The sequence below is a fragment of the Aulonocara sp. 'chitande type north' Nkhata Bay genome, linkage group LG10 (assembly GCF_057382095.1).
Source record: "Aulonocara sp. 'chitande type north' Nkhata Bay isolate Kocher_YH1m ecotype deep benthic linkage group LG10, A_spYH_male_GT1.1, whole genome shotgun sequence".
Classification (NCBI taxonomy): Eukaryota; Metazoa; Chordata; class Actinopteri; order Cichliformes; family Cichlidae; genus Aulonocara; species Aulonocara sp. 'chitande type north' Nkhata Bay.
Genome location: NC_141353.1, coordinates 9,398,832 through 9,426,174, shown reverse-complemented (window position 1 = coordinate 9,426,174; position 27,343 = coordinate 9,398,832). Strand labels below are relative to the sequence as shown.

At 48.5% G+C, this 27,343-nt stretch overlaps 4 protein-coding genes across 7 annotated transcripts; 2 read left to right on the top strand and 2 right to left on the bottom strand.

Moving 5' to 3' along the window:
- Nucleotides 1-78: 78 nt before the first annotated feature.
- Nucleotides 79-9,208, bottom strand: LOC147320218 (acyltransferase PGAP2-like). 2 transcript variants are annotated; one of them, XM_086307999.1, is made up of 6 exons: nucleotides 9,097-9,208; nucleotides 2,819-2,987; nucleotides 2,341-2,590; nucleotides 2,150-2,256; nucleotides 769-877; nucleotides 79-685 (listed from the first exon to the last, which is right to left on the bottom strand). In XM_086307999.1, exons 2-6 carry the CDS (start codon nucleotides 2,984-2,986, stop codon nucleotides 555-557), a joined length of 765 nt encoding a protein of 254 aa, XP_086164125.1. In that variant the 5' UTR covers nucleotide 2,987; nucleotides 9,097-9,208; the 3' UTR covers nucleotides 79-554. The 2 variants fall into 2 exon arrangements, with proteins under 2 accessions (XP_086164125.1, XP_086164124.1); XM_086307998.1 differs by lacking the exon at nucleotides 9,097-9,208 and adding an exon at nucleotides 3,464-3,937.
- Nucleotides 4,546-11,386, bottom strand: LOC147320217 (acyltransferase PGAP2-like). 2 transcript variants are annotated; one of them, XM_086308001.1, is made up of 6 exons: nucleotides 11,162-11,386; nucleotides 10,470-10,638; nucleotides 9,585-9,828; nucleotides 9,400-9,506; nucleotides 9,097-9,205; nucleotides 4,546-5,147 (listed from the first exon to the last, which is right to left on the bottom strand). In XM_086308001.1, the coding sequence occupies exons 2-6, from the start codon at nucleotides 10,635-10,637 to the stop codon at nucleotides 5,023-5,025; spliced, it is 753 nt and encodes a 250-aa protein (XP_086164127.1). In that variant the 5' UTR covers nucleotide 10,638; nucleotides 11,162-11,386; the 3' UTR covers nucleotides 4,546-5,022. The 2 variants fall into 2 exon arrangements, with proteins under 2 accessions (XP_086164127.1, XP_086164126.1); XM_086308000.1 differs by having other exon boundaries at nucleotides 10,470-10,686; nucleotides 11,162-11,381.
- Nucleotides 11,387-11,657: 271 nt separating this feature from the next.
- LOC147320216 (uncharacterized) lies at nucleotides 11,658-19,121 on the top strand. 2 transcript variants are annotated; one of them, XM_086308052.1, is made up of 7 exons: nucleotides 11,658-12,035; nucleotides 12,577-13,122; nucleotides 14,373-14,581; nucleotides 15,152-15,266; nucleotides 16,811-16,997; nucleotides 17,271-17,378; nucleotides 17,519-19,121. In XM_086308052.1, the coding sequence occupies exons 1-7, from the start codon at nucleotides 12,030-12,032 to the stop codon at nucleotides 17,980-17,982; spliced, it is 1,635 nt and encodes a 544-aa protein (XP_086164178.1). In that variant the 5' UTR covers nucleotides 11,658-12,029; the 3' UTR covers nucleotides 17,983-19,121. The 2 variants fall into 2 exon arrangements, with proteins under 2 accessions (XP_086164178.1, XP_086164177.1); XM_086308051.1 differs by lacking the exon at nucleotides 11,658-12,035 and having other exon boundaries at nucleotides 12,056-13,122.
- A 143-nt stretch (nucleotides 19,122-19,264) lies between these two features.
- On the top strand, nucleotides 19,265-25,584 carry LOC147320215 (uncharacterized). Its single transcript, XM_086308088.1, has 4 exons — nucleotides 19,265-21,640; nucleotides 22,589-22,797; nucleotides 22,887-23,004; nucleotides 23,208-25,584. The coding sequence occupies exons 1-4, from the start codon at nucleotides 21,146-21,148 to the stop codon at nucleotides 23,382-23,384; spliced, it is 999 nt and encodes a 332-aa protein (XP_086164214.1). The 5' UTR covers nucleotides 19,265-21,145; the 3' UTR covers nucleotides 23,385-25,584.
- Nucleotides 25,585-27,343: the final 1,759 nt, after the last annotated feature.

The following is a 27,343-nucleotide window of genomic DNA, read 5'->3' as shown; positions in this document are numbered from 1 at the left end:
CCTCCCCCCGCCCGGCAGCTCCGCCTCCATCCTCTGCACATGCTCAGACCGTCTCAGCCTCTGATTTCTGTCAAAACATTTTGTTCTTTACTCAAAGGTTCATTTTTATTTCTTTACATTTCCAACACTTTCTCCTTCAGCGTTTATTCGTCGTCCACTTTTTAAAAGCTTTTCTTCTTTTTATAAACTAAACACGTCAGGTGACGAGGATGAAGAACACCACCATGAAATCATCATCATCACATTTATTTAGTCTCTGATGGTTTTCATCTGTGTGGAAATAAAACCATTAAAACCCTGATCAGCTGTTTCTGTAAACAAACAAGTGTGACATCATCACAGCAGGCTGATCATCAATGACATCATCAATACGCATCATTTCTGATGATTTAAAGACACAGGCGCACTAGAGAAACAACAAGAGAAGAAGAAGAACTCTGGTCCACGTCTCCATCACGCCGTCCGAAGGTCAGGGTGTCGTTGGAATGATGTCATCAGACTCCTCTCTCTTCGCTTGAGTTCAGAAATTGTAGAAACACCACGCCCCCTCCTGCTCAGTATCGTTTGTCCTCCGGCGGCGTGGCCACGGTCACCTCTTTGCTCCCGAAGTCCCAGAAGGCCGTCATGTGGAAGGCCATGTTGGAGAAGACCACCAGGTACTCGAAGGCGGCGAACAGGGAGTAGACTGGAGGAGAGACGGAGACGGCGTGAGACACGGAGACGGCGTGAGACACGGAGGGCAGCAGCACAGAGCAGAGCGGCACTTACTTCCTGCTTCACAGTATTTGTTGTGGCGTCTGAAGAAGTAGGCGGCGATCACAAAGCAGCTGATGTTGAACAGGAAGAGACGCAGCTTCCAGCGATATGATGTCACTTCCTGAGACGGACAGAGAGCAAAATCAACATCAGATTTATGGAAAACTACCAAAGAAATGAAAGACAAAGAGACAAACTGGCTCCATGTGACCAGAGGTGGACGTTACTGTCTGACACCAAACTGTCCTGCAGAGCCCTGAAGCTCCCGAGGAACCACAGAACCACCGCGAGAACCGAAGGAACCCACCAAGTATCCCAAACTCTCCCTGAGCACCAACAGGCTTTCAGAAAGACGCTACAAAGCCCTTCACGCACACAGAGGTCACCAGCACGGGCGACCAAAACAGAAGCAATGCTAGAAGGTTCTGCAGACCATAATAAGCCTTACAAGCACATCTCAGCAGGTTCACTAAAGTCGGGACTGGCTGCAGGAGGACTCACTCCTAGAACTGCCTCAGGTGCTGACAGGACCAACCCCAGATCTTCTAGGACTCCTGGAACAAAGAAGGCCTCCAAACCTGCACAGAACCTCAGAACGGAGGAAACACTCCTGAAAGAGCTCCACGCCCACAGCTGGCATGTGTTAGTATTTCAAGAGCTACATCACGTTCTCACAGAGCCTACGGGCGTATCCTTAAATCCTCCTCGAAACAACAACAGGGATGCTCTGAGGTACATGTGGAGCCTCGCCAGCAGCACCAAAACCACCTCCTGAACCACCTGACCGCCTCAAACAGAGACAGAACCTGATCCTTCGTCCTCAACGACGTCCACCAGAATCATGCGATCCTCCTCAGAAATTCACTTAACCACCATAATGACAAAGTACCAGAAGGACCTACTAGTAATCCAAAATCCTCCTCAAGGACTCAGAAGTGTTCGAGTCCTTCAATCATGCCTGGAAGAAACAAACCTGCCCCGGCGTCACCTGAACCCCAACAGGAACAACATGAACCACCGTCAGGATCTGAAATCCTCCACAGACGTGGACGAGGACGCTCGCAGCGCGGTGGGAACCCTCATGATGCCTTCAAGTACCACAAGAACTCTTCAAAGACCTGAACAAACCCCCATAAACATTTACAGACTGATCCTCTCACAGAGCTTTGTAACATCAGGACTCTGAACTCGCGGCGACCGACTGATCGAGCAGTTTGTCTACAGAAAGCTTTGAAGGCATTTTAAACTAATTCATTACGTTTCCCTCGAACAGCTGGTAAAGGAAACGAACACTGAGCCTGAGAAACCGCGCAGACTAAAGCTCATCTGTTACGACTAAACGAGACAACGACTGAAGTTTGTGGTCGCACAGCACGCTGACAGGGCGGGTTACCTCTGGGCTCACGTAGTGTCTCTTGATGACGTACCACAGCCAGCACGTAGTGAGCATGTGCACCAGCGAGCTCCCTATGAACGTGATGAACCCGTACTTATGAACACCTGTGGAGACAAATGGCCGTCAGCACGTCTGAAGGGCTAACTCCTGATTGGAGGACCTGGGTCAGCTGACCGCGCCGTACTCACTGTAGGTTTCCGTGGACGACACGTACGTGAGCATCACCAGGCCGGTGTTCTCGCCGAGGCTGCAGAGGAGCGCCAGCCCGCTCAGCAGCAGCTCCCGCAGCCTGTTGGCGAAGCGGCTGCGGTAGAAGCTGAAGTAGGCGAAGGCCACCAGGTACCGCGGCGCCGAGTGGAGCCCGATGCAGCCGCGCCAGATGTAGCGCTCCGGCACACCGCTGATGGCGGAGCTGATGGACGGGAGGTAGTTGGACACCTGGAAGAAAAATGACTTCAGGTGAATCAGGTGGGCGGGTCCTGATGACACCTGAGGCTGCGGTGTGGCGTGGGAGCGTCATCACCGCACCGCCACCAGGTAATGCTCTACCCAGACGTTCAGCGCGAGCCTGAAAAGCCTGAAATGCACATTTTGACTCGTCAGCTGGCTGTGGTTTCAATAAATCAGCAGCTTCCTGCTGACGTGTCCTTCGCCATCAGCACTCACCTTACAGTGCGTGTACGTCGCGTCCTCGTAGTGGTACCAGAGGGAGATGAAGATGCAGGCGATGAAGCCGGTCACCGGCAGCAGAACCGTCCCCACGGCGAAGCTTTTGAAGGGCAGCCGGATGAGGAGCCGGTCCCGGTCCAGGCTGCTGTACGGCCCCTGGAGCATCCTGGGGGGGTGGAGCCATAAACAGGTAAACACACCAGGAGTTTTCCTGCTGTGGTGATGTCACCGAGGTTGAACATTTAAGAGCTATCTGTGGTTTCTGCTGTTTGTTCGCTGACACCTCAAACACACGAGCCTCTGAGGTTGTGGGGATAATCCACCAGCTGCTCTGGTTTAAACCAGGCATCAGGTCAGGTCATCGACACACGTAAATGTTCTCGCTGCACTTTGAGCTGTGTCTGTGCTGACGAGCGGGGGGTTAAAGGTCACCTGCACAGGTCGGTCACGGAGAACATTTTAATACTGTTTGTTGTTCTGCAGAGAAATTCACCCACAGCACAGAAACATTACGTAAAAAGCTCGGTCCCGTTACTCGTGTCTGCGCTCTGAACACGTCCCTGTTCACCTGTACAGGTGACGCAGTCCTCTGACGTGGCAGACGTGCGGCTGTGAGCAGGTAGGCCGGGTGACAAGACTCACCTTCACGGCTCCCCGGGCTCGCTCCTCCTCGCTGCCATCGAGCCCCCCGCCGGTGTCCTCAGCCCCGGTGCTAATCCTGTCAGCCCAGCTAATCGCAGCAGCTAGCAACGTTAGCCGACAACTTCCGTGACTGTGACGGAAGCGCCGCTCCACACCTGTAACAGCGTCCGTTTCCCGCCACACGGCTGCTGCTCTCACCCGTTTAATGTCGCGCGCACACCTTCTACGCTGTTTATAATACAGTTTACCGGTTATTTCACCGGAGGACACAGACACGCTCCGGTAACGGCAACAAACTACTACTTCCGGTAACCACGTCCTTCAGCATAAAAGTCTTCCTGTCGCCTGCAGCTGTCACCCACCCAACGTCTCCGTCCAGTATAAGGATGACACCACCGTGGTTGGGCCCGTCTCTGATGGAGATGACACGGCGTACAGGGTGGAGGTAGAGAACATGTCCCACCGGCGCTCAGAAAGTAACCTGAAGCTGAACATCTGATAATGGACTTCAGGAGGCACAGACAGCTCCACCCCCCTCTCACTATAACTGAAGAACAGGTTGAATCTGTCTCCACCTTCAGGTTTCTCTGCTGATCTCACCTGGACCAACACACCATCACCCTGGTAAAGAAGGCCAGCAGCAGCTGCACCTCCTCCGTGTCCTGAGGAAGAAGAACCTGGACCAGGAGCTGCTGCTGACCTTCTCCCCTCCTCAGTGGAGACCATGCTCTCCTCCTGCCGGGTGTTGGTACTCAGGGGCCTTGACTGAGAACAGCAAGGCTGCACAGAGGGTCACCACCCAAAACATCACTGCTAACCCTGGAGGCCATTGCCAGCTCCTCCTGTGTCAGGTGAACCATCACAGGTGACCCCGCCCACCCCGCCTTTCTCTTGTCTGCCCTTGACTCTGCGTCTCTCTCCTGTTTGCAGTTTATTCCTGATGTCTTTAGTATTTATATTCTGTTTTTACTCCTGCACAGTGGCGTGGAGCTCTCATTAGTTTGTTGTACATGTACAATGACAATAAAGGGCTGTTCTATTCTATTCTATTGTATTCTATCAGAGTGTGTCAGTGGACAATAAAGAAGAAGAGCAGCCATAAACCAACAGTTCAGTGTTTCGGTTTAATTAAGGAGCAGAACATGAATCTATCAGAGAAACAGAGACAGATGTTTAAAGCAGCGTGTCACAGTGACGGAGGAAAAACTCTGGAAACACAGAAAAATAGAATAATATGTAAGAAACATTTAAGAAAAGGTTTTAAAAGCTGACGTGACAGGACAACGACTCCCAGCTATAACATTTGTAATATATAACAGTTAACAAACTTTGATTTTATTTTCAGTTGTAAGAAGGTTTTATTTGTTTTGCTGGAGCTCAGACTTCTTCTTCTGGTGGAGCACTAACCGCACAGCAGCCGCATGATTGTTCAGATAACTGCATTAAAAACGCTCCAGCAGCTTGCAAACAGAAGATGGACGCAGCCTCACTGCACTGACACAGACTTTAAACCCAGGTGTTTAAAAGCAACGATAGAAGAAGAACTCTCTGGGCGGAGCTCAGTGTCGTATCAGCGGCGTGGCCACGATCAGCTCTTTGCTGCCAAAGTCCCAGAAAGCCGTAAAGTGGAAGGCGATGTTGGAGGAGACCATCAGGTACTCGATGAAGGCGAACAAGGTGTAGACTGGAGAGACAGAGCAGACAGGTCAGTGTATCCGAGTTACAGCAGCGATGAAGAATCAGTTTTCACACCGTCTCCGCGAGGCTTCCAGACGAAGGTCGCTCCGGTCTGCAGCGCTGCATCAAAGTGTAAGTCGTGGCACTTCCTGGTGATGTCCAAACTGTGCTCAGGCTGAGACTGCTGTCAATGAGAAGTTTGGGCCAGGCTGCACAACGCATCCGCCAGCAAACCAACCACTGAACCAACCAAACACCTGCTCGTCTGCAGCAGAGACCAGAGTCTGTCTCCATGGATACCAGCTGAAAGACTTGATGTCCAGATGGTTCTGGGTCTGATTCACGACCTCCCTCTGGTAGGAGATGTTCAAAACACCTCCTCCAGGAGGCACCATGTGACCTCTCTAATGCTGGCCATGCACTGAGCGAGTTTTGGCCCATTTTGAGACGATTTTTCAGTCGTTTTGGGGATCGGCCGAGTTTCACCTTCATCGTGTAGTATACGTGGGGTAACGAGAAGCGATTAACACCCCACGACCACCCGACCATCAGTCGTATGGTTCACCGCAGCCTCTCACACTGCTCACGCACAAACACAGAGATGGAAGTGAAAAGACGGAGCAGCGGTGCAGCCTGTGATCGGGACACAAGCGACGGAGGCACAACTTGTAGAGCTGTGGCTCATTCGAGCCTTTTCGATGTGGCCTCACAAAATGATCACGACCACAATGACCGTGGAAAGAATGGCCTGCTCATGTTTTTCATCAGCAATTTAGCAAAGCTAATGGTGGTGTGTGTGTCTGTGTGAGTGAGAGACAGAGAGGGACAGATTTTGTGTTATATGCTTCATGTTATGGACGCACAGTGTGACTCAGGTCGCATCAGAGCATCGTGACCTACGACCTTCTAACCCCTGCGAGTCAATCGTTTACTTTGAGCAGGAGCTGAATAACGCGACGCACAGTGTGCGCCCAGCTTAACTTGCGCCTGTGGAAGAGCAGTGACTCATCAGCCAGAGCTCGGGGTCACCGCTGAGTGTGAGGACGCAGACTGAATGTGACGGCTTCACTTTCACGCTCGGCTCTTTCTTCACCTAAACACAATAACATGTGGAGTCAGTTTCCCTTCACTTGTGAACAAACCCCCGAGATACTCCCCAAACCAGAACAGGCTCTCCCCCCATGGGCTCAGACTCTGATTATCGTTTCCACTGCTTCACAATCAAATCAAACTTCGGTTCACAGCCTGATAATCTGCAAACAAGCAGAGACGCTGAGATCGTCCAGTCCGTGGCTGTGCCTAGAAATTGTGTCCATAAGAATGATGAAAGTAAGAGGTGACAAACAGCAGCCCAGGCACACAACAACAACAACAAACTTTATTTATACAGCACATTTAAAAACCAGTGGTGCACCAAAGTGCTTAACATGCAAAAGAGTAGGATCAGTAACAGGGAGCAGGGCTCTAGAGTGCGACCAAATTTTCAGTGGTGCGACTAAAAAAAATATTTGGTTGCACCTGTGCGACCAACTGTTCAGGTAGCAAGAAAAAAAAAATCTGACTGTCTGAGGCTAAGTTGAATCGAATCTGGACTTTGAAAACCGGAATCGAATGGATTATAGGAATCAGTGATGATACCCAGCCCTATGAGCAGCCTGGGCACGACAGACGTGGATGTAGCTGTAATAGGAAAAGAACTATTGCTAACTTTTCTGTTAAGGCCTGATCCTTCTGAAATTCATAGCCAGTGCTCTGACACGGTGTCATCAATCTTTGAATGCTGAAAAAGCACAGTGTATCCACAAAACACATTATATTATATCAATTATTATAAAATTTGTGTGCGCCTAACTTTTGTGCCGGTACGCCTAACTTTAAAAAGTTAGGCGTACCGGCACAAAAGTTAGTCTAGAGCCCTGATGAGGATGAAGCTGTGGCAAAGTACCAACATGGTAGCAGGTTAAATGGCATTAAAAACACAGAAGCCACAGAAATGCATGTAAAAGCATAAAAGAACAATATGTGTAAAGGATAAAAAATTAAAATGATTAAAAGCAGTTAAGAATGGACCAAAGATAGAAATAAGAGTTAAACTAACTAACAAACAAGCATTACCTGGTAGAGAAGGCGAGGCTAAATAAGTGATGTTTAACCGCAGTTTGAAGGATTGACAGCGATTGGGGGGGGCAAACGCTCGGTCACCTCTGGTCTTCAGCCGGGACCTCGGCAGCACCGAGAGTGGCTGGGAAGATGATCTTAGTGCTCTAGTGGGGGTGTAAGTAGCTCAGTGAGGCAGCTTGGTGCTGTATTGTTAATGATTCAGAAGGTGGGCAGCAGGATTTTGAATTGATTGCGATACTTAACGGGAAGCCAATGGAGGTCGGCAAGGGCTGATAGAGACACGCCGCCCACCACCCGTGAGGAGACGAGCAGCCGCGTTCTGAGTTTGCAGTCTATGGAGGAGAGTAGAGGTAAGACCGAAGTAAAGGCAGCTGCAATAATCCAACCGAGACGTCACAAAGCCGTGGATAAGCTTTCCAGGTCCCAATGCAAGACATGATGTCTGGCCTTGTAATAAGACGCAATTCACAGAAGCAAGATTTGACAACAGAAGACACTTGTTGAATTTAAGAGCTTTCCAGAAACACCCCCAGGTCACCAACAGTGTCGGTGAGGAAACTATCCTTAATGCTAATGTCCAAGCCATATGAAAACCAGATCGAGGGTGTGGCCCCTGACGTGGGTTGGTTGGTTAACCCACTGGACAAGATTAAAAGAGTCTGTTAATGCAAGGAGGTCTTTGGCTAACAGATCGTCGTTACAGCAGATATTAAGGTTAAAATCACCAACAATAAGCACACAGTCATATTTAAACATAACTGAACCAAGAAGGTCAGCAAATTCGTGAATAAAAGTGTTATTATATTTAGGTGGCCGGTAAACCACAACAAACAGAGAAGTTCACGTCATCTCCAGACGTTGAGCCTCGTAGCTGAGGTAGGAAGGAGAGGGTAGCTGTCGGACTTTGTATTTACATTTAGAGACCAAAGCCTCGGGGAGCTAAAAAAGACACAATCTGGGGGGAGAAGCTCCGAAAAGGGAAGCGACTCACCAGGGCGAATCCAGGTCTCCGTCAAAAAAAAAGAGCACCAAGGCTCGTGGCAGACCAGCGACCTGACGTTGAAAAGAGCCATCTGTGTCCAGGGCGCAGCATCAGCAGCAGCGCGTCGCAGGGCTCTGAGGTCGCTGTGGTTGACACCACGTCTGTACGAGGCGATCCAGGTCCAAGCAGGGAGGCATGCCGCTGGAGGCGCTGGGTAAGCTTGCTGTGAGACGGAGCAAAGCCACCGGTGGCCAAGCAGGGAAAGAGCGTGGCAAGTCCCCAGAGACATATGGGTAAACTGTAGCCCGTGCTTCAAGGTAAGCCTTCATACGCACACGGAAGCCACCCCTTTACCACGTCTCCTGTATTGTTTCTTATACAGGATGAAAGGCAGGGAGGGCCAGTGGGGGAGTCTGGCTGTAGAGGGGCGGCATCGATCGAAGCGATGTGAAAAGGAGAATCGGAGGTCCAGGAGTGTTTGCCGGTCATGTGTTAATTATGCACAGAGTAATATGCTGAAATCCAAGATGGAGAGGGTAGAGAGCAAAGGGGCAGCGAGGGCGAGAGTCCAACACACACCAGGAATACGGAACAAGCACTCGCTGCTGTTGTACCAGGAGCACGTATCAACTGTCCTGATACCCCATCATCCTGCTGATGCACCACCCACAGGACACCCGGAGGAACCCAGCAGAGGCCTCCTGTGATCCTAACAAACCCCAAACTAACACGCCGAGCAGCCCGGCCTGACACAGGCTGAGGACTGTGCTCCCTCTGGTCTCAAAGACCAGCACCGTCCTGCAGACAGAAGTCCCTCTGAACCCGGTTATAAACGTGACCGAGTCAGACTTACCTCCAGGTTCACAGCGGTCGTTGTGGCGTTTGTAGAGTAAGCAGGAAGCCAAACAACAGGCGGCGTTTAAAACAAAGAGACGCAGCTTCCGACGATAGGATACGTCCTCCTGAGAAGGACACAGCGTGGGATTAACAGCTCTGCAGATCGTTTACAATTAAATAATAAAAGGAGAGCGATGAACTTAAAGTGACGTTTGTAACGTTACTCCAACGTTCACAGATTTAATCGTCGTGTGACGGATGCACAGCTGCGTTATCTCTGTTCCTGGTGACACACAGGACCCGACGGCGGTCGAGTTACCTCTGCGCTCTCGAAGCTTCTCTTCATCACGTACCACAGCCGGCATGTAATGAGCATGTGCACCAGCGAGCTCCCTGTGAACACTCTGAACCCATTGTCATGGTAACCTGCGGAGACAGACAGTCATCAACGTTTCAGATTAGAGACGTCTGACGCTCACGGTCAGCCGACCGCCGCGTACTCACGGTGGTTTTCTTTGGACGACACGTATGTGAGCAGCAGCAGGCCGGTGTTCTCGGCGAGGCTGCAGAGGAGCGCCAGCCCGCTCAGCAGCCGCTGCCGACCGCTAAAGCGCCCACGGTAGAAGCTGAAGTACGCGAAGGACATCAGGTACCGCGGCGCCGAGTGCAGCCCGATGCAGACACACCAAATGTAGCGCTCCGGCACGTGGGCGACGGAGGAGCTGATGGACGGGAGGTAGTTGGATACCTGGAAGAAGAAACTCTGAAAGTCACTCCGCCGTAAACGCCTCTCCTGCTACAGCACGCCGTTAAAAACAGGAAGTGCTGAACATTTAACACGCGTTTAAAGCCCAGATTTCCTTGACAGGCCCCGCCCCTCTCTAAGCCTGGTTCTGTCTGAGGTTTCTTCCTGTTAAAAGGGAGTTTTTCCTTCCCACTGTCGCCAAAGTGCTGCTCACAGGGGGTCATACAGAATAGAATAGAATAGAATGCCTTCATTATCACTATACGGATGAGATTATGATTGCTGGGTTTCCTCGGTCTTCTTTGTCTTATTGTACGTCCTGATGATTTAAAGCGCTGCGGCGACTGCTGCTGTGATTGGGCGCCGTGCAAATCAAACTGACTTAACTGAAGGTCAAACATAAACGCTGCCGGTTAAAGAGACGACTAAAACCAAACACCACACTACGATTCAAAGGTGATACAAAGGTCATGACCCTCGCCAGGTGGAAGTGACATCATTTTGTCTGTTTCATGAAGAATTACAGACATTTAGAATGTTTTACTGCTTCTAATTTCAAAATAAAAGACACTTTGAGTGATCTTCTTTAACGTCTGTGCAGAGAAACGTGCTTCCTGCTGGCGTCTGCGTGCTTCCACATTTACCTTACAGTGTGCGTGCGTCGTGTCCTCGTAGTGGTAGATGAGGGAGACGATGATGCAGGCGATGAAGCCGGTCGCCGGCAGCAGAACCGTCACCACGGCGAAGATCTTGAAGGGCAGCCGGATGAGGAGCCGGCCCTGGTCCGGGTCGCCGTACGGCCCCTGGAGCATCCTGGAGACAGGAGAGCTTCAAGCCTGAGACAGGTGAGACTAACACCACCTGCAAAGGATGGAAACGAGCTCGTCTTTAGGATTCGGTTCTACTGCTCCAGAGTTTGTGGTTGTAATCCAAACATGTTTTAGTCTGTGACATTTTTAAAGCTGTGACACGCATTGATTACTTCCAACGAGGGATTTTTGCACTGCGGTGCTACAACATCAGTTAACTTCAAAAGATATTTCAGTGGTTTGGTGCCCTGTTTGTGTCCACAGGCAAATATCAGCCTGTGTTACTGAGGCGGGTATTAAAAATGAGAAGAATTTAAATGGAGTTTGGTGCAGTGTGTATACAGAACTGCAGAGAAGGTCACTGGCCTCACGAGCCGTCAGGAAGCCAGCATCAGTCTCTGCCACTGGTTCAGGTACCGTAAAACGTGACGTTTTTTAAACGGAGTCTGGTGTGCTGCATGAACGCTGATCCAAGCAGGCAGAGGACTTCAGTTTTAAACTTTGACAGAGTTCTGGGGCTGTCTTACCTGAACAGGTGCGGTCCTCTGACGTGGCTGACGGCAGCTGGGACCGGAAACGAGCTTTAAACCGGACAAAGAGTTTTCCAGCCTCACCTAAAGCTCCTCGCACCGTTTAACGTGTCACACACTTCATACGTGCTATTTAACTTAGTTTAATGATTAATCTAACCGGAAGTGGCAGGGCTCCTTTGCTGACAACATTAATAACTTCCGTTGATTACATCTTTCAAAATAAAAGTCTTTAACCTAAAGCGTGTAAAAACAGCGGCAGGTCTTTAAATCTTTATTAAACAAAGCAGTGAGATGACGTCACTGCGTCACTGCGTCAGCACTGATGGGAACAGCTGGTCGCTCACTGCTACAGGTGTCTAGTATGTGACGTCATTTGACCACGATGCATTCACATTTTTATTACACGTTTTGTAAATTCACGTGTGTGTGTGTGTGTGTGTGTGTGGTTCCTGCCTCTGCAGCAGGGGGCGCCTCACACGGGGTGAATAGTCACGTGACAGCATGTTTCCTCGGCGCCATCAGCTGTTTTCTGCCTGTTTACAGGTCAGAGTTCATATCGCAGCCGGCCACGCCCACAGGCGCAGCTGACACGGCACCGTGGAGTCTTCAGGTGACAGCCTGACCGAGCTGTCACACTCCAGCTGTGACAGCTGCAGGAAGTTTACTGCGCATGTGCGGTGTGTCCGGGAACCGCTGAGAGGATTTTAAACCGAGCCGGACTCGCAGGGCTGACTCCGTGGATCCGCTGAGACTCTGAAAGAACAGCAGGAAAACTCGTCCACCGTGACGCATGCCGGCTGTGGAACCAACACGCCACCTGCCGGAGGACTGAGGGGGCGGGCCTGCCCTGCTGCTGTGCTTCATGGAGGTAAAGAAAATGTGTTTATGATAGAAACACGACAGATTCACTGCAAAGTAACTGACTGACAAAGAACAAACACTGAACACAGCAACACAAAGAGTAACTGAGAATAAACAGACACACAAAAGTGTGTGAAAGCACAGAAACGAGGAACAAAACGAGCAAACGTGGACACAAAGCACCAGCAACACACAGTCCACGCAGACTCGGCATGATGGAAAAGAGCAAACAACGATGATAAAAGCAAAAAGAGACAGAGTCACTGCAGGGACACGGAGACGGAAAAAGGCTCAAAGGCACCAACAAGGGGATAAACAACGAGACAGGAAGTGAGATATTGTGCGCACAAACACACAGAAGCACCTGTTAGCAGCGAGATCACTGAGAGTAGGACACACTGCAACCAGGCAGGAAATGACTTTGCAGTACTCCAAACCACCACAGAGGTGCGACCGCCAGTCCAGCTGCTGATTTCTGACTCAGCCGAGCTTCTCAGACTCGTCTAATCCTCAGTTTGACGCTGATGATGACTTTTTGTGCTTCGCAGCGTTCGTTGGAGCAGAGAGACAGACGTGAGCGTGTGCAGGAACGGCTCCACCACAGAGACTCGGATGGACCTGTGATCATGCGGACACAGAGAAACAGGAGAGGACGTTTAGAGCACTTCCTGTACTGTAAGCACTCCAGGCTGAATCATCTGAAACAGGAAGTTCAAAGGTATGGGTTGGAGAACCAGTACATCTTCAGTGAAGACATCCCTGCGTACCCCCAACCCGAGTTCCACGTGAGCCGTGTCAAACACGACACGGAGCGACGGGGCTTATGTTGCATCAGGGTGGACGGCGGCTTCGGGGATCCTCACAGGCAGGTCCTGGTGTGGTGGAGTCTGGCTGTGGGACCCGAGGAGATCCAGGAGGCCGAGACGAGGCTGCTAGAGGAGACCCACCCAAACCAGACGGAGGAGCAGGCCGCGAGGCAGCGGAGCTTCCTGTGGAGGTTCGCCTCCTCTCCGGCCTTCGGCGAGAAGTCCAGGCTGGGCTCGTACCGCTTCACCTTCCCCCTGCAGGAGGTGCTGACGGCCTACAGCGAGCAGGTACTCCTCTGTCAGCACACGGGCCCAACAGTTCAGTGAGAGAGTGAAGCAGAAAGACTGAGTGTGATTAACAGACTCAGCATGAACACGAGTTCAGATTAACGGAACCACAGGAAGACACAACACTGTGTCAAAGAAAACTAAGTCAGTTCAATTTTGTGGCACCAAATCATTCGAGTTCATGACAAAGACACAGAAACATGTAAGAAAGATTCAAAGCACAACAGAGACGGTAAACCGAGGCGTGCAGCTGCTGGCAGCAGCTTCCATCATCACGTGGTGGATGTCAGGTCATTTTGGGCTGTGAAGGATTTCTTCTTTCACAGGGTGGCGACTGTGCAGCAGACGTCTTTAATGACATTAACAAACAAATCATCTCTGATCCACACAGGATGAGGAGTACACATACACTCAGCTGAGTCTTTAATGAGTGCTGCTGAAATGTGAGGGTGCTGGGTGCTTTTATTTTGAAGTCCACTAACCACTCTGTCTTTTGAGGTCAACTTCCTGAAGGCTAGATTGCTGGAGTGCACATGATGAGGGAATTCCCTAATTATCCACCGTCAGTGGGATAAACCATTGGATGAGAGCTGAGGGGGGAGCAATCTGAGTCTGTAGTTTGAATTGATTTAGTTAGTTTGTATCTTATTTAACTGCTTTGTAGTCAGATGTGGCGTGTGTTAACCGCTGCAGCTCACTGTACATGTTGATTTGTAGGTGGACTTTCTGCTGGTGTGGTCTGCATCTATTCAAGGAGGTTTCGATCCACCAGGGGATTTTCTGTTGACATGTGCTGTGGCTGTGATGTTAATGTTAAGATGTGCCGCTGGTGAGATCGTTGACCCTTGAAAGAAATGTGTTCAGAGCTCAGGTAAACTACCTTTGTTCCTCTGGTGCCCTTCATGTCCGCATGCACCGTCCTGTCTCAGGGGTTATTAACAACCAAGTCGATGGTGAGACGACACAGACTGAGCCGTTTGGCCACAGCGGTGAAAGCTGAAGGTGAAGCTCTCAAAGCTCAGCACTCGTCTGACCCCGTGTGGGTCGGAGAAAATCTAAAATAAATTCAAACAATATGCACCCTGCTCTCATCTGCTGTACGATCGTCCACCCCGTGAAAAGAAGTCCAGAAGGAGCTGTGCCCGTGATGAGTGGAAACTGTAAAACCACAGCTGTGCACAAATCCACCACACCAGGTTAGTGACTGCAGGCGTGTAACAGCTGGAGTCTTCTGCTTCTATCATCTCCAGTTTTGCTCCGGAGCTCCGCCCATCATGAGGGTGTTCAAGACCTCGCTGTACAAACAGGAAGTGCAGTACTCTGTGCTGGTCCACAGCCCGGCCAATCAGCTGCTCTTCTCAAGGTTTCCTTTGCTCCCTGATGATGACCCGGACGCCGTCTGCACTTATAGAGACGGACGCTTCATCTGGAGACCGGAGGCCATGTGTAAGACACACAGGTAAGAATCACAGAGGTAAGAATCACAGAGGTAAGAATCACACGGGTTAGAATCACACGGGTTAGAATCACACGGGTTGACACAGAGCATGTGCAGAGTGTGTACTGCTCTCATTGATGCCGTCTGCCTGCTTCTTCATCCTGATGTGATAGATGGAGATATGGAAGCTTCATCCCAAAAATGTGCTCGTGTAGGTCTTTGCTTTCTGCAGCAGCTGTGGGTGCAGCGTGGTGTCAGCGTGGATCCGGTCCTGTGGACATTTAGCTGCAGGTTCTGAAGGTTTCAGGGTTCTGGGTCCTTCTCACCAGCATTTTGTTTCCTTGTGATGTTTCTTTGGCTTCATTAGTGCTCAGCAGTTATGTTCCCTGTTTAGCTCCTTGATTATTTAGTATTTCCCCCTTGTGTCTGCCCTGTGTGCATCTGTGTGCATCTATGTGTGTCTGTGTGTGTCTGTGTGTGTGTGTCTGTGTGTGTCAGTGAGTTTGCGTTGGCTCCTCTCACAGCCGCTTCCTGACAGTTTGGCGTGTTTCCACTTTCCCAGCCTCTCAGTCGTGTGCGTTGTTCCCACAGTTACGAGCTGACCCACAGACCTGATGGGAACCACGTGGATGCTCAGCAGCTGATTCGACGAGTGTTTTATGTTTGGGACAATGTCGCCGTCGCCCTGCACGTGGAGAACAGACGGGTAGCTCCTCCTCATCACTCTTTACACCTGAAGCATGTTGAGTTAGAAAAGGAACATTTTTGTCTTCGTTTTTTTAAATATATATTTCATATTATGAGAAGATTTCGTAGCCTGTCAGTCTGCATCCACAGGTTGTATGAAAGCTTCGTCCTGGCAGCGTGGTGAGGTGAGCGATCCTCTGCAGCATGCAGGCAGATGGTCATGAGTCCGAGCTGCGGGAGCGGCGTCACTGCTGCAGAATATGGACCCAAATTCTTTGTTTCTCTTCATATTTTCATTTTTCCTCCATGGATAGATGATCCAATAGTCTTTGCTCGAGACAGGTGAAAAAACAACACTTTAGTCAAACAGTCTGTGAAGACCGTGTCACCGTCCACCTGTCAAAGAGGCCACGCCCCTAATAAGCCTTAATGCAATTTAAACAGGTGAATTCTAAAGATGTGTTTCAGGCTGTAAACATGTTTGTTTCTGCTGTGGTTCTAACATCTATGGACGGACCCGGACCTAAACTTCACAAAATATTAAAATACTTTTGACGAGGCGATTGAATTTTAAGCGGTAATGTTACCTTGCATTAATAGACCAGGGAACAGACAAACCAATTGTGTGCGAGTTAAGCCACCCATGTGACGCTACTCAGCCAATCAAATCTGTGCATTCAAGGAGATCGCAGACACCGACAGACAGAGGAAAGAGACGGTGAGAGGCGAATAACAAGTGAGACGATTAACGATACAGGCAGTCACAAGAGGTACAACAACGATGGCGCTTTCAAAAGCGAGAAAAGTAAAGACCGAAAATAGAACTTTCAAGACTGCACCGACGCAGACGTGCTCATTCTTCCAGCAAACGCCACCATGAGACAAAGCACGAAGAGCCGGAAAGTCAGGAAGCACCAAACTTTTCTCTCTTTTTTAATGATGGAAAAACATGGATATTGTGGCCTTTTTGGTTGCTATCACTTCACACCTGAATGGACTGAATTTGAAGCTGCAAAGACGATCCAATCTGTGAACCGATGACAGCTGTCCGCTGCTTTCAGAGGAAACCTGAAGTGTTCCTGCAAGGAGACTATGCACACTTCCCAACAGTGAAGGAACAGGTTCGGGGAGATGTGTCCTCTTTTGTTGACTTTGTTGATAAGCTGATTGAAAACTTCAGCAAACGTTTCGATAGCTTCAGCTTTGGACAGCAGCTCACCATGTAAAGAACCCATTTCTCTCACTGATGTCAGAGGGTTCTCAAAGGAAGTCACACAGCACTTCAAGTGGGCAAATGGGCAAACCCCTAATCTATTGAGACTCACTGCTGCCTCTGCTGGGCGTCAGAGGAACTGCAGCTGTTGGCGCTTCATGCTTGAGAAGCTGGTTTATGTTTGACTGCAGGACCTCGAACATGATTATTTGTTGTGATCATGTAGGTTCACACGTGTTCTCTCAGCCTTAAAGTTTCCGACTGTCCCTGAACGTAACACTCCTGCAGGTGTACCGTCAGAGTTCAGACGTTTGCAGGTTTCCTTTAAAAACATCCTGTTGATCCTTCAGGTGCTGACGTTTGACGCTGACCGCCTGAGACAGAACCTCAGGTTCTGTTGGCCGGAGGAAGTAACAGCCAGAAACGACGAGGAGGATTTCGATGATTTCGAAGACGCTACAAACTTGGTTAAATGCCTGTGGCCGGGCTGGCACCTCCCCCTGGAGGAGGAGCGCTCGCTCCTGCAGCGTTACACAGGTATCACATGTGCACACTGGAGACTGTGACCCCTCCCAGTGTGAGGTACACCGATCTTTGCGTTTCTGTAGAAAGCAAGTCCAAGTTGTGCTGTCCTCGGTACTTTGCACTCTTCCTTTAAAGCGTGAGGGAGGGGCTGTGTGACATCATGAAGAATATCAATGACGACTTTAAAGCGTCTGTCGTTTCATCTCAGACCCACAGAAACAGGAAACACGGAGCTTAAAATGATCCTTTAAATCTCGTTTTAACAGCAGACTTTCTCCATCTCAGTGTCCAACATCAGACTGGTTCTTGTTGGGAGGCCTGGAGTGGGGAAGAGCTCCACTGGGAACGCCATCCTAGGAAGGCTTGCCTTCAGTCCAGGCGGTCCATCCTCCGGTAAGGCTAACCCGTCTGTGGACTGATTTAGCCACAGCCTCTTTAGCTCCCCTACACGGCTAACATTAGCTTAGTGTAGGAGGTCAAACGCCTCAAACTGGGAGCATGTTCAGAGTAAACTGGTGGAATCTTCTCCTCAGGGACGTCATCGTGCTGCTGGCAGAGCGAGTGGGTGTTCGGCCACCAGGTGACCGTAGCCGAGACTCCCGGTCTCTCGGAAACATCAGACGATGCCGTGAAGAGGGACATCTCCACATGTGTCAACATGCTGAGGCCCCACGCCGTCCTGCTGGTCACCAGGGTGGGGTCCTCCACCGTGGAGGATCTAGCCACCATGAGGCAGGTGGAGGAGTTCTTTGGGATGGACGTGTCGAGGTACACCAGGATCCTCTACACCTATGCTAACTCGGCGGCTCCAGACATCGAGAGACAGCGCCGGGCGGCAGGACCTGAGCTGCTTTTCAAAGTGGGCTACAGGTACCACGTCCTCAACAACAACCCGGACCATTGGGACGGTCAGCAGGTCTACGATCTGGTGCAGGCTGTGGCGAGGATGGTCATGGCTAAAGGAGGGGAGGTCTACTCCATCAGGAGCACCGTCTGAGTGCTGGGTGATGTTGTAATGTTGTTTACACTGTTTACCCTCAGGTGATGGAGTGTGGCGTACGATAAATGCACCAGAACACCCAGCACAGCGACACCTGCTGGCCTTAGTGAGGAGGTCACCTCCCAGTTTAGCTTCCATGATGCATCATGGGAAGTCCCCCCCCCCATACTGACGTCAGCAGGTTTGAAAATGCAGTTTGTTTGTAGCCGACTGCGAATGTTTAAATTGTGAATATTTATTTTGTGCAACGATCCAAAAGCCTTTTTAAAAAATCCCAACAGTGCCGATCTCACGAAGATCATTCAAGACACACGTGTGTCTGTGAGGGTTTGAAAATGACAGGAAGCCAAAACAGGAGAAATCTGCTCTCTCTTTCTAGTCCCTGTCAGGACTCTTGCTGCAGCATTTTGGATCAGCTGAAGGCTTTTCAGTGAGTTTTTAGGACTTCCTGATAATAATGAATCACAGTCGTCCAGCCTGGAAGTAATAAATGCATGAACTAGTTTTTCAGCGTCACTCTGAGACAGGATATCTCTAACTTTAGAGATGTTGGTCACATGAGAGGAATGTGTGAGTGACCGAACAAATGAACCTTCTGAAGTTTGGAAAACTGTGTCCACGAGGACTCCAGCATCACCGCGTCTCCACCTGCTGGTGAGGACCCGCCTCTGCCTTCGTGCAGACCAACTGCTGCACAGCGTTACTAACAGGAGGATCATTTCCATGGTGGACACAATCAGAGTGCTGCATCTGCCAATCAGCAGTGATTTTCTCTGTGTAGCCCCTCCCACAGACACACCTATGGGCCCAGTTCTCACCAATGCAGCACCGACAGCCTGTCAGTGGTGACCATTTAAGCCAATCACCTGCCAGCACCTGTGTAAAGATGAAACTGAGGAAGTGAAAATGAAAAAGCACATCATCTCTGATGTCTCCTGTAACTGATTCAATAACGATGCTAATGATGTTTCTGCGGTCAGGTTTTATTCTGATTTTATTCTGATTATTAATGAGCAGTATTGAAATGAACTGTTTTAACCTTTAAAGCTTCTTTTCCTTTGATGTCTCCTGTTTCACTGTTATCAGGAGTGTTTTGTCTTTGTGGATGTGCCAAATAAAATATTTTTCATATCGTTTTAAGACAGTAAACTTTAATTACGTTAAATTAGAGCTTAACAATCCTTTTCACCTCCTGCTGTGAGACCTGGTTACCCCATAACAGAATATGTTGAAATAATTTCTCACAGTCAGCTTTTGCAGTCAGACTATAAATACATAAGAAGACGTAGTTTTAGAGCAAGCGAGGGATATCAGTGGAAAATAAAACCTGACGGGCCTCAGCTCTCCGGAGTGGAGGGAAATGAAGCTACTTCAGCAGCGAATAGAGGCTAACAGCAGCTAACAGCAGTGAATAGAAGCTAATAGAGGCTAATAGCAGCTAATAGAGGCTAATAGCAGCTAATAGAGGCTAACAGCAGCAAATAGAGGCTAACGGCAGCTAACAGCAGTCCATATTGACAGAAAGTTCAGCATATTTTCAACAGCTTGCCTCAGTATCACTGTCATCAGACAGAAGTGAGTTTCACTCACTCACTGATTCCTCCAAACTAAATACAGGTGGACACCAGCTGACACCAGTGATCTGACAGCTTACACTACAGATGAATGTTATTTTGCTGACTTCAGGGGTGAAAATGTTAAATCCTGCAAGATTGACACATATCTGTTTCTTATTTCTGATTTACTGCTAAATGTTGATATTATTCAAATATGTTAAAATGTAATGTGAATTAAATGTTTTTATATAGAAACAGTAGTAGAGGCCAGGCGTGGCCATTACGAGGCCTAACAACAACAGTTAGAAACAAACAAATAATGGTGCAGTAACATCGGCTGTAGATGTGATCATCACCATGAATCCAGGGCGTTTCTGTCTGGTGACCTCGGCATATCAATGTCGAAAAAACTGTGGGAGGAGCCACGGGAGTTCAGGGTCGGATCTGAGACCCCTTAGGAAGGACTTTCATTGGACGTCAAAGAACTTCTGTCCATGAGCTCAGGAAGTTCTCAGGGCGTGCAGGGGAACAGCTGACATGTACTCGATTTATTGTCGAGGGTGGAAAGAGGACTTTGAGGAGCTCCTGAGTCTGACCGAACCTTCGTCTGTGAAGGAGACAGCCTGAAGATTTGAGGGAACCTCTGCAGATACACTGGCAGAGATGCTGTCTGGTTCAGGACGTCAGGACTGACTCAGACTTGTCCTGAGATGATAACGGCTCTGTACATCACGGGCTGTTTGGGCTTGGGTGCGGACAGCACCTTTGTACTGGCAGACTGAGGTGGTTCCCTTTGGAGGTCTTCCAGGCAGGAGACTCCGAGTGAGACCAGAACCTGCTGGTCTGGTTAGGAAGGCCTCAGAAGTCTGGAATACGGCTCAGCCTGCAGGTGACCTGACTTTGATGGATGGATATGTTTTTACAAGCAGACACTTCTGATGAGCGCTGGGGTCAGAGCGCAGCTTGTTTTTGTAACGTTTTTTATTGTTGGCAAGAGTGTTAATAAAAAATTTTTTAATCATGAAACAGAAACACGAGAACACAAAGAGAAGAAGAGCGTTGGGTCAGGTCTAAATGACCTGTTCAAGTTCAATAAGCAGAAAGAGGTGAACATGTTTCAGTAAAACGACCCTGATGCTTTCCATCACAGCACGAACGTCCGGCTCATATCGGCCTCAGGTGAATTCTGCTCAGCCCGGACGCAAGTGAAGGAGGAAGAAACCACAGTGACATCAGAAACAGTTTGGCACCCGCACTTCCTGTCTCATTACATCACACCGTTTCCTACAACTCAGAGGAAATACACCAGACAAGCCTTTTATGGAAATGTAAGGTCGGTTAGGTTCACTGAACAAAACCATGACAGCAGGTCCTCGGTGATGAAGCAGAATTCAAACAAACAACAACAAACCTCAAACATCTGAAGACGAATCAAACTGAAACTTCAGGCAAGACGTGCAGTCAATGAACCAAAACCAGAACGCTGTGTGTGTGTGTGTGCGTGTGTGTGTGTGTGTGTGTGTGTGAGAGAGAGACTGGGTGGGGTCTGAATAAAAGTGTGTCCCGTCAGATATCAGAGACCACTTCTCTTCAGCTCACCCTCCATGATCATGCAGACGCAGACAAACAGCCGAAACTATACCGAACATTTGATAGAGGGTCAGCATGTGCGGCTGAATGATTTAAGAAGTACAGCTGAGCGTCAGGGTTTGGAGAACCAGTACCTCTACAAAGAAGACATCCCTGACTACCCCCGACCCGAGTTCTACGTGTCTCACCTGAAACATGACACAGAGCGACGGGGGCTATGTGGGATCCGGAAGGACAGAGGCTTCAAGGATCCTCGTGGAGGCTCCTCGGATCCTCGCCATCTCTCCCTGGTGTGGTGGAGTCTGGCTGTGGGACCCGAGGAGATCCAAGCGGCTGAGACGAGGCTCCTGAAGAAGACCTACCCAGACGGGATGGAGGAGCAGGCTGCAGAGCAGGAGAGCTTCCTGTGGAAGTTCGCCTCCTCTCCAGCCTTCAGGAGGAGGTCGAGACTGGGCTCGTACCGCTTCAGGTTTCCTCTGGAGGAGGTGCTGACGGCCTACAGCGAGCAGGTAATCCTTCGTTTAAATGACTGTTTGCATTCACAGAGCTGACATCACCGCCCGTGAGCACCATAAAAGAGTCAGAGATGTCTGTGAACTTCATGTCAAACACTTTTCAGAGGCAGAGTTTGAACATGAATATCTAAAACACTGTTAACAACAGAAACCTGACAGTTTCACCCACATGGAAAAGATATGAATAAATCTTATAAAGTTTGTATCTGTCTTGTGTGAAACTTGTATGAAAAGCATACAAGAGTGAAAACACATATAAGAGCCCTTGAAAGATTATACAATGAAACTTGTATGTTTTGGATACTTCCTAAAACAATATATGAAAGTAATGAGAAAGTGGCCACCTTCATGAGTAAATCATATAAGTTTTTACTATTTCTTTTCCATATGGGCACTGGTGGGTCTTACCAGAAACATGAAACAGGGTCTAGTATTCAAATATCTGCATCCTGGATCATTTAGATATTTTAAAACTTCAAGTAGTCCTGTAAAAAAAACTGCAAACAATAACCTGGGACTGTTTCTGAATGATGCATATTTATATTTCTCCATAATGTTAAAACACTGAATACTATAAATATTAAATTCTTAGTCACAAACTGAAGAACGTGCTTTTTTCATTCAGCTTACATGGACTCAGTAAATATTTCAGGTGGAAACACAAACATCAGCCGACTGGAACAGACCCAGACTCAGCTGATGATGGTTCAAATATACTCGCAGACGAAACCTGCAGATTGTTAAAAGATTCTTTTCTCAGTTAAAGCTCAAATAAAGTGTAATCACAACATTCCTGACAACACTGAACAACAGGGCACTTCCATCCTTCGTTTACAGCGAGCTGCTGTCGTGACTCAAAGCGCGCGTCGACCGAAACTCGCTGTGCCGCGTCACTCTTTCTGTCTCTGGAAGTAAAACTGAAACTTCTGTTATCGTCCCCAGTTTTGCTCTGGAGCTCCGCCCATCATGAGGGTGTTCAAGACCTCGCTGTACAAACAGGAAGTGCAGTACTCTGTGCTGGTCCACAGCCCGGCCAATCAGCTGCTCTTCTCAAGGTTTCCTTTGCTCCCTGATGATGACCCGGACGCCGTCTGCACTTATAGAGACGGACGCTTCATCTGGAGACCGGAGGCCATGTGTAAGACACACAGGTAAGAATCACACAGGTAAATGTGGAAATGACCTCCAGTGAGAGACTAAAAGCGCCCTCTGACCTCTGTGTCTCTGCCCGTCCTCTCAGCTACGAGTTGATCCGAGGACCTGACGAGAACCAGATGGACGCTCGGGGGCCGATTAGGCACCCAGAGTTTTATGTGTGGGATCACGTCGCCGTCGCCCTGCACATGGAGAACAGACAGGTACCTTCACTGCTCCTCCTCCTCACTATCAGCCAGCCGGCTCCTCCAGCCCGCCCCAGACTGCATCCACCACAGCGTGAGCGCTGAAAGGCTTTGAATGAACCGCCATGTGAAGAGCTCAGAGTGCTGGATCATCACGTCTGACTCTGACAGTTTAATTTGTGACTGAGCTTCAGTTTCATGGTTGTCTTTTTCTGTTTCAGGTGCTGAGGTTTGATCCTGATCAGCTGAGAGAAAACCTGAGGTTCTGCTGGAGGGACAACAGGACAATCATACCCCAAACACGCTTTGATCACTTCTGCAGAGCCCACTCCCTCCTTAGACGCCTGTGGCCCAGATACTCCTGGCTGGAGAAGGAGCCCCCACTCCGGCCTACCTGAGGCAATGAATCCACATTTGTCCTGACAGCTGCCTCGAGTGGACACTAGGAGAACTGCAGTCTTTGTTTTCTTATTAAAAATACTCTAGTAAAAGTAAAAGGTATCTCTGAGGTTGTGTCTACTATGAATGTGATAAAAATAAAGAAATAAAGATGAAATGAAGATAAATGAACTCGGGGTGGCATAAGCTCCACCCCCGGCAGCCCTGAACTGGATCAGTAGAAGATGATGGGCTCAGAGTTCCAGCAACACAACTTCTATCACACCTGGAGACTGATGAGGTACAATACAAACAGTACAGCGAGTAGCTAGGACGCCAATGTCACAGCCTGGCCCTCGCCATAATTTGTATCATGGTGGCTGGACTTTGTTCTCTGTGTTCTGTGCCTTTAAATGTCTCTGCAGGTCCCTTTGAGAGCTGGCAGCTGCTGATTGGTTCCCTGATCAAGTGGCTTTTTTAAAAACCCTCCCCAGCAGCAGCTGAGCTGTGTGTGTGTGTGTGTGTGTGTGTGTGTGTGTGTGTGTGTGTGTGTGTGTGTGTGTGTGTGTGTGTGTGTGTGTTCGTTCCTGTCTAGCTATCTTTATGAGGACGGAAAGCTGCATTCTACTATACTTGTGAGAACCAACAGTCACTCTTCATGCAGCTGAGTACATCAGGTGTTTAAAACAGAAGCTGTGCAGGTCTGAGATCAGCAGCTTTGTGAAACACCAAACTGAGGTCCTGGTAATGCTGATATATAGTGACACAGTTACATGAGTGATTCAATTCAATTCAGTTTTATTTATATATATATACTGTGTATATATATATATATTTATATAGCGCCAAATCACAACAAAAGTTGCCTCAAGGCGCTTCATAGATACAGAGAAAAACCCACCAATCATATGACCCCCTGTGAGCAAGCACTTTGGCGACAGTGGGAAGGAAAAACTCCCTTTTAACAGGAAGAAACCTCCAGCAGAACCAGGCTCAGGGAGGGGCGGGGCCATCTGCTGTGATTGGTTGGGGTGAGAGAAGGAAGACAGGATAAAGACATGCTGTGGAAGAGAGACAGAGATTAATAACAGATATGATTCAATGCAGAGAGGTCTGTTAATACATAGTGAGTGAGAAAGGTGACTGGAAAGGAAAAACTCAATGCATCATGGGAATCCCCCGGCAGCCTACGTCTATTGCAGCATAACTAAGGGAGGATTCAGGGTCACCTGGTCCAGCCCTAACTATATGCTTTAGCAAAAAGGAAAGTTTGAAGCCTAATCTTGAAAGTAGAGATAGTGTCTGTCTCCTGAATCCAAACTGGAAGCTGGTTCCACAGAAGAGGGGCCTGAAAACTGAAGGCTCTGCCTCCCATTCTACTTTTAAATACTCTAGGAACAACAAGTAGGCCTGCAGAGCGAGAGCGAAGTGCTCTAATAGGGTGATATGGTACTACAAGGTCATTAAGATAAGATGGGGCCTGATTATTTAAGACCTTGTATGTGAGGAGCAGGATTTTGAATCCTGGATTTAACAGGAAGCCAAAACAGGAGAAATCTGCTCTCTCTTTCTAGTCCCTGTCAGGACTCTTGCTGCAGCATTTTGGATCAGCTGAAGGCTTTCAGGGAGTTTTTAGGACATCCTGATAATAATGAATTACAGTCGTCCAGCCTGGAAGTAATAAATGCATGAACTAGTTTTTCAGCGTCACTCTGAGACAGGATATTTCTAACTTTAGAGATGTTGCACAAATGGAAGAAAGCAGTCTTACATATTTGTTTAATATGTGCGTTGAAGGACATGTCCTGGTCAAACATGACTCCAAGGTTCCTCACAGTGTTACTGGAGGCCAAGGTAATGCCATCCAGAGTAAGGATCTGGTTAGATACCATATTTCTAAGATGTTCAGGGCCGAGTACAATAATCCTTTTTTGTCTTTAACTTTATCAATAAAACAGCTGCAGCTTTCACTACAGCACATGTGGTACTTTAACCTTTGTACTGTTTTCCTCACTTAATTTTACAGTTAACATGTGAACATGTTGGATGATCTGTCTGCTGTCACTGGGTGGTGCTGAGGTCTGAATCTGAGCGCAGCTCCTGTAATCACAAACTGAAATATAAAGTTGATCTCAAATCTGAAATAAAGCTGATCCTTCTGTCCTCACACACTCAGGATCTGAAGCTCTTCTCTTACATTTTTTAGTCCTACAGTTCTGCTGATATGAGCTGTTTTTTTTACAAAAGGACGAAGCCTTTTAAACCAGCAGATTATCCAGTATAATGTTTACCGTTGACTTGTTGGTGCTTGCAAATGCAGGTCTACAAAGATGAGATGATGGAGCAGGTTTGAGTCCTGGTTCAGTCTGCTGCTGCAGAGGTGGAGGTGTTATCAGCAGTGTTTGAGCTGCTGCCTGAGCTTTGGACAACAAAGATAAATGCTCTAAATGATTTCTCTCAAAGGATGTATGGAGCACTGCACATGTAAACGCCGTGTCCCCTTCCTCTGAGCCGAACAGACAAAAGGACAGCACAGCCAAGCAGCAAACACTTGTATTATGACTCTGCCTCCTGATTTGGGCTGGGTCCAGTCCTTGGATCATCTTACATCTTCTGCAATGGACATCTTCCTGTAAGAGGAGACAGACGACACCTCTCTTCGTACACATGGCGACCGTCTCCATCCTCCAGTCAGCTCTTCAGTGGAATCCTTCACTGCAAATACACACAAACTGTACTGGGGGCTTAAAAACTAAAGTAACTAAAACATGGAGGTAAACAAGTGTGTGTAAATGTACTAATCAACTTATATATGCTCGCCATGTTTGTTTTTAACTGCAGCTGATGATGTCAGACTCTGCTTCTAGGCCCCGCCCATTAAACACACCTGTACCTACATAGATAAGCTCTGTTGGCTGAATTCAGCTGAAGTGGAGTCCACTCTGCATGGACACAGCCTCCACTGACTGCCCTCACATGTGCTTTAGTGCAGTGTACTGAAGCACAACACACACACACACACAACCTGGCCAAGTCTACCAAACGTCCGTGCCCAGGTAACACCACGTGGACGTGACTGCTGGGACAGAGCGACTCTTCTGTCGGCACACAAATGAAGCTGCACTGCAGCTAAAAGGCAAATAAGACTTTTGTATATATTCAGAGAAACAAGCATCGCTGTGCTGCACTGCACAGGAGAGGCTAGTAGTTTATTACTCATTTATTTAATGGGTTTGCTGTGGTAACCAGTGCACAGTGGGAGACAAAGGAATATGAGTATAAACATGGCTGTGTCTTGATGCAGCCTGTGCCGTGTTCATGTGAGAAATGTCTGCCTCTTGCATCCACATTATTAATGACTCACACTCCCAGCTCTTTGTATTACTGCACATCAGTATAAAACCTTCACCTCTCTGCGTGTTTGGGCTTTTCTTCTTCTTCTCACATTTCAAGTTCTTAGATTTTTGGCTTATTTGAAACTAAAAGTCTCAGATTTTCAGTTTGTGAAGAAAAAGAAGAAAACAGAAACATTTGGATCGAATAAAGAAGCCTCTGTGTGACGGCGACGTCTCCACCAGCCAGCAGAGAGTGTGTGTGTGTGTGTCTGTGTGTGTGTGTGTGTCTGTGTGTGTGTGTGTGTCTGTGTGTGTGTGTGTGTCTGTGTGTGTGTGTCTGTGTGTGTGTGTCACAGAGACAAAGTCTTTTTGTCCTCTGTGTTTTCTTCAGTTAAAGTCAGTTTTCAGCTTCGTCTGTTCTTCGTCAGTCATGACGCCGCCACCATCATTTCTCCTCCATCAGCTCTGACATCACTGTTATGGTCACATGAACGTGGCGAGGACAAATAAAAGCTCACCGTGTGAAACTAAACAGCTTAAAACACTAAACAGAACATGGAAACGAAATAAAGACAGACGACTTATGGTGACCAACCTTTACTACAGCTGTACTGTGAACTCAGTACTGTAGTACATTTCCCAGA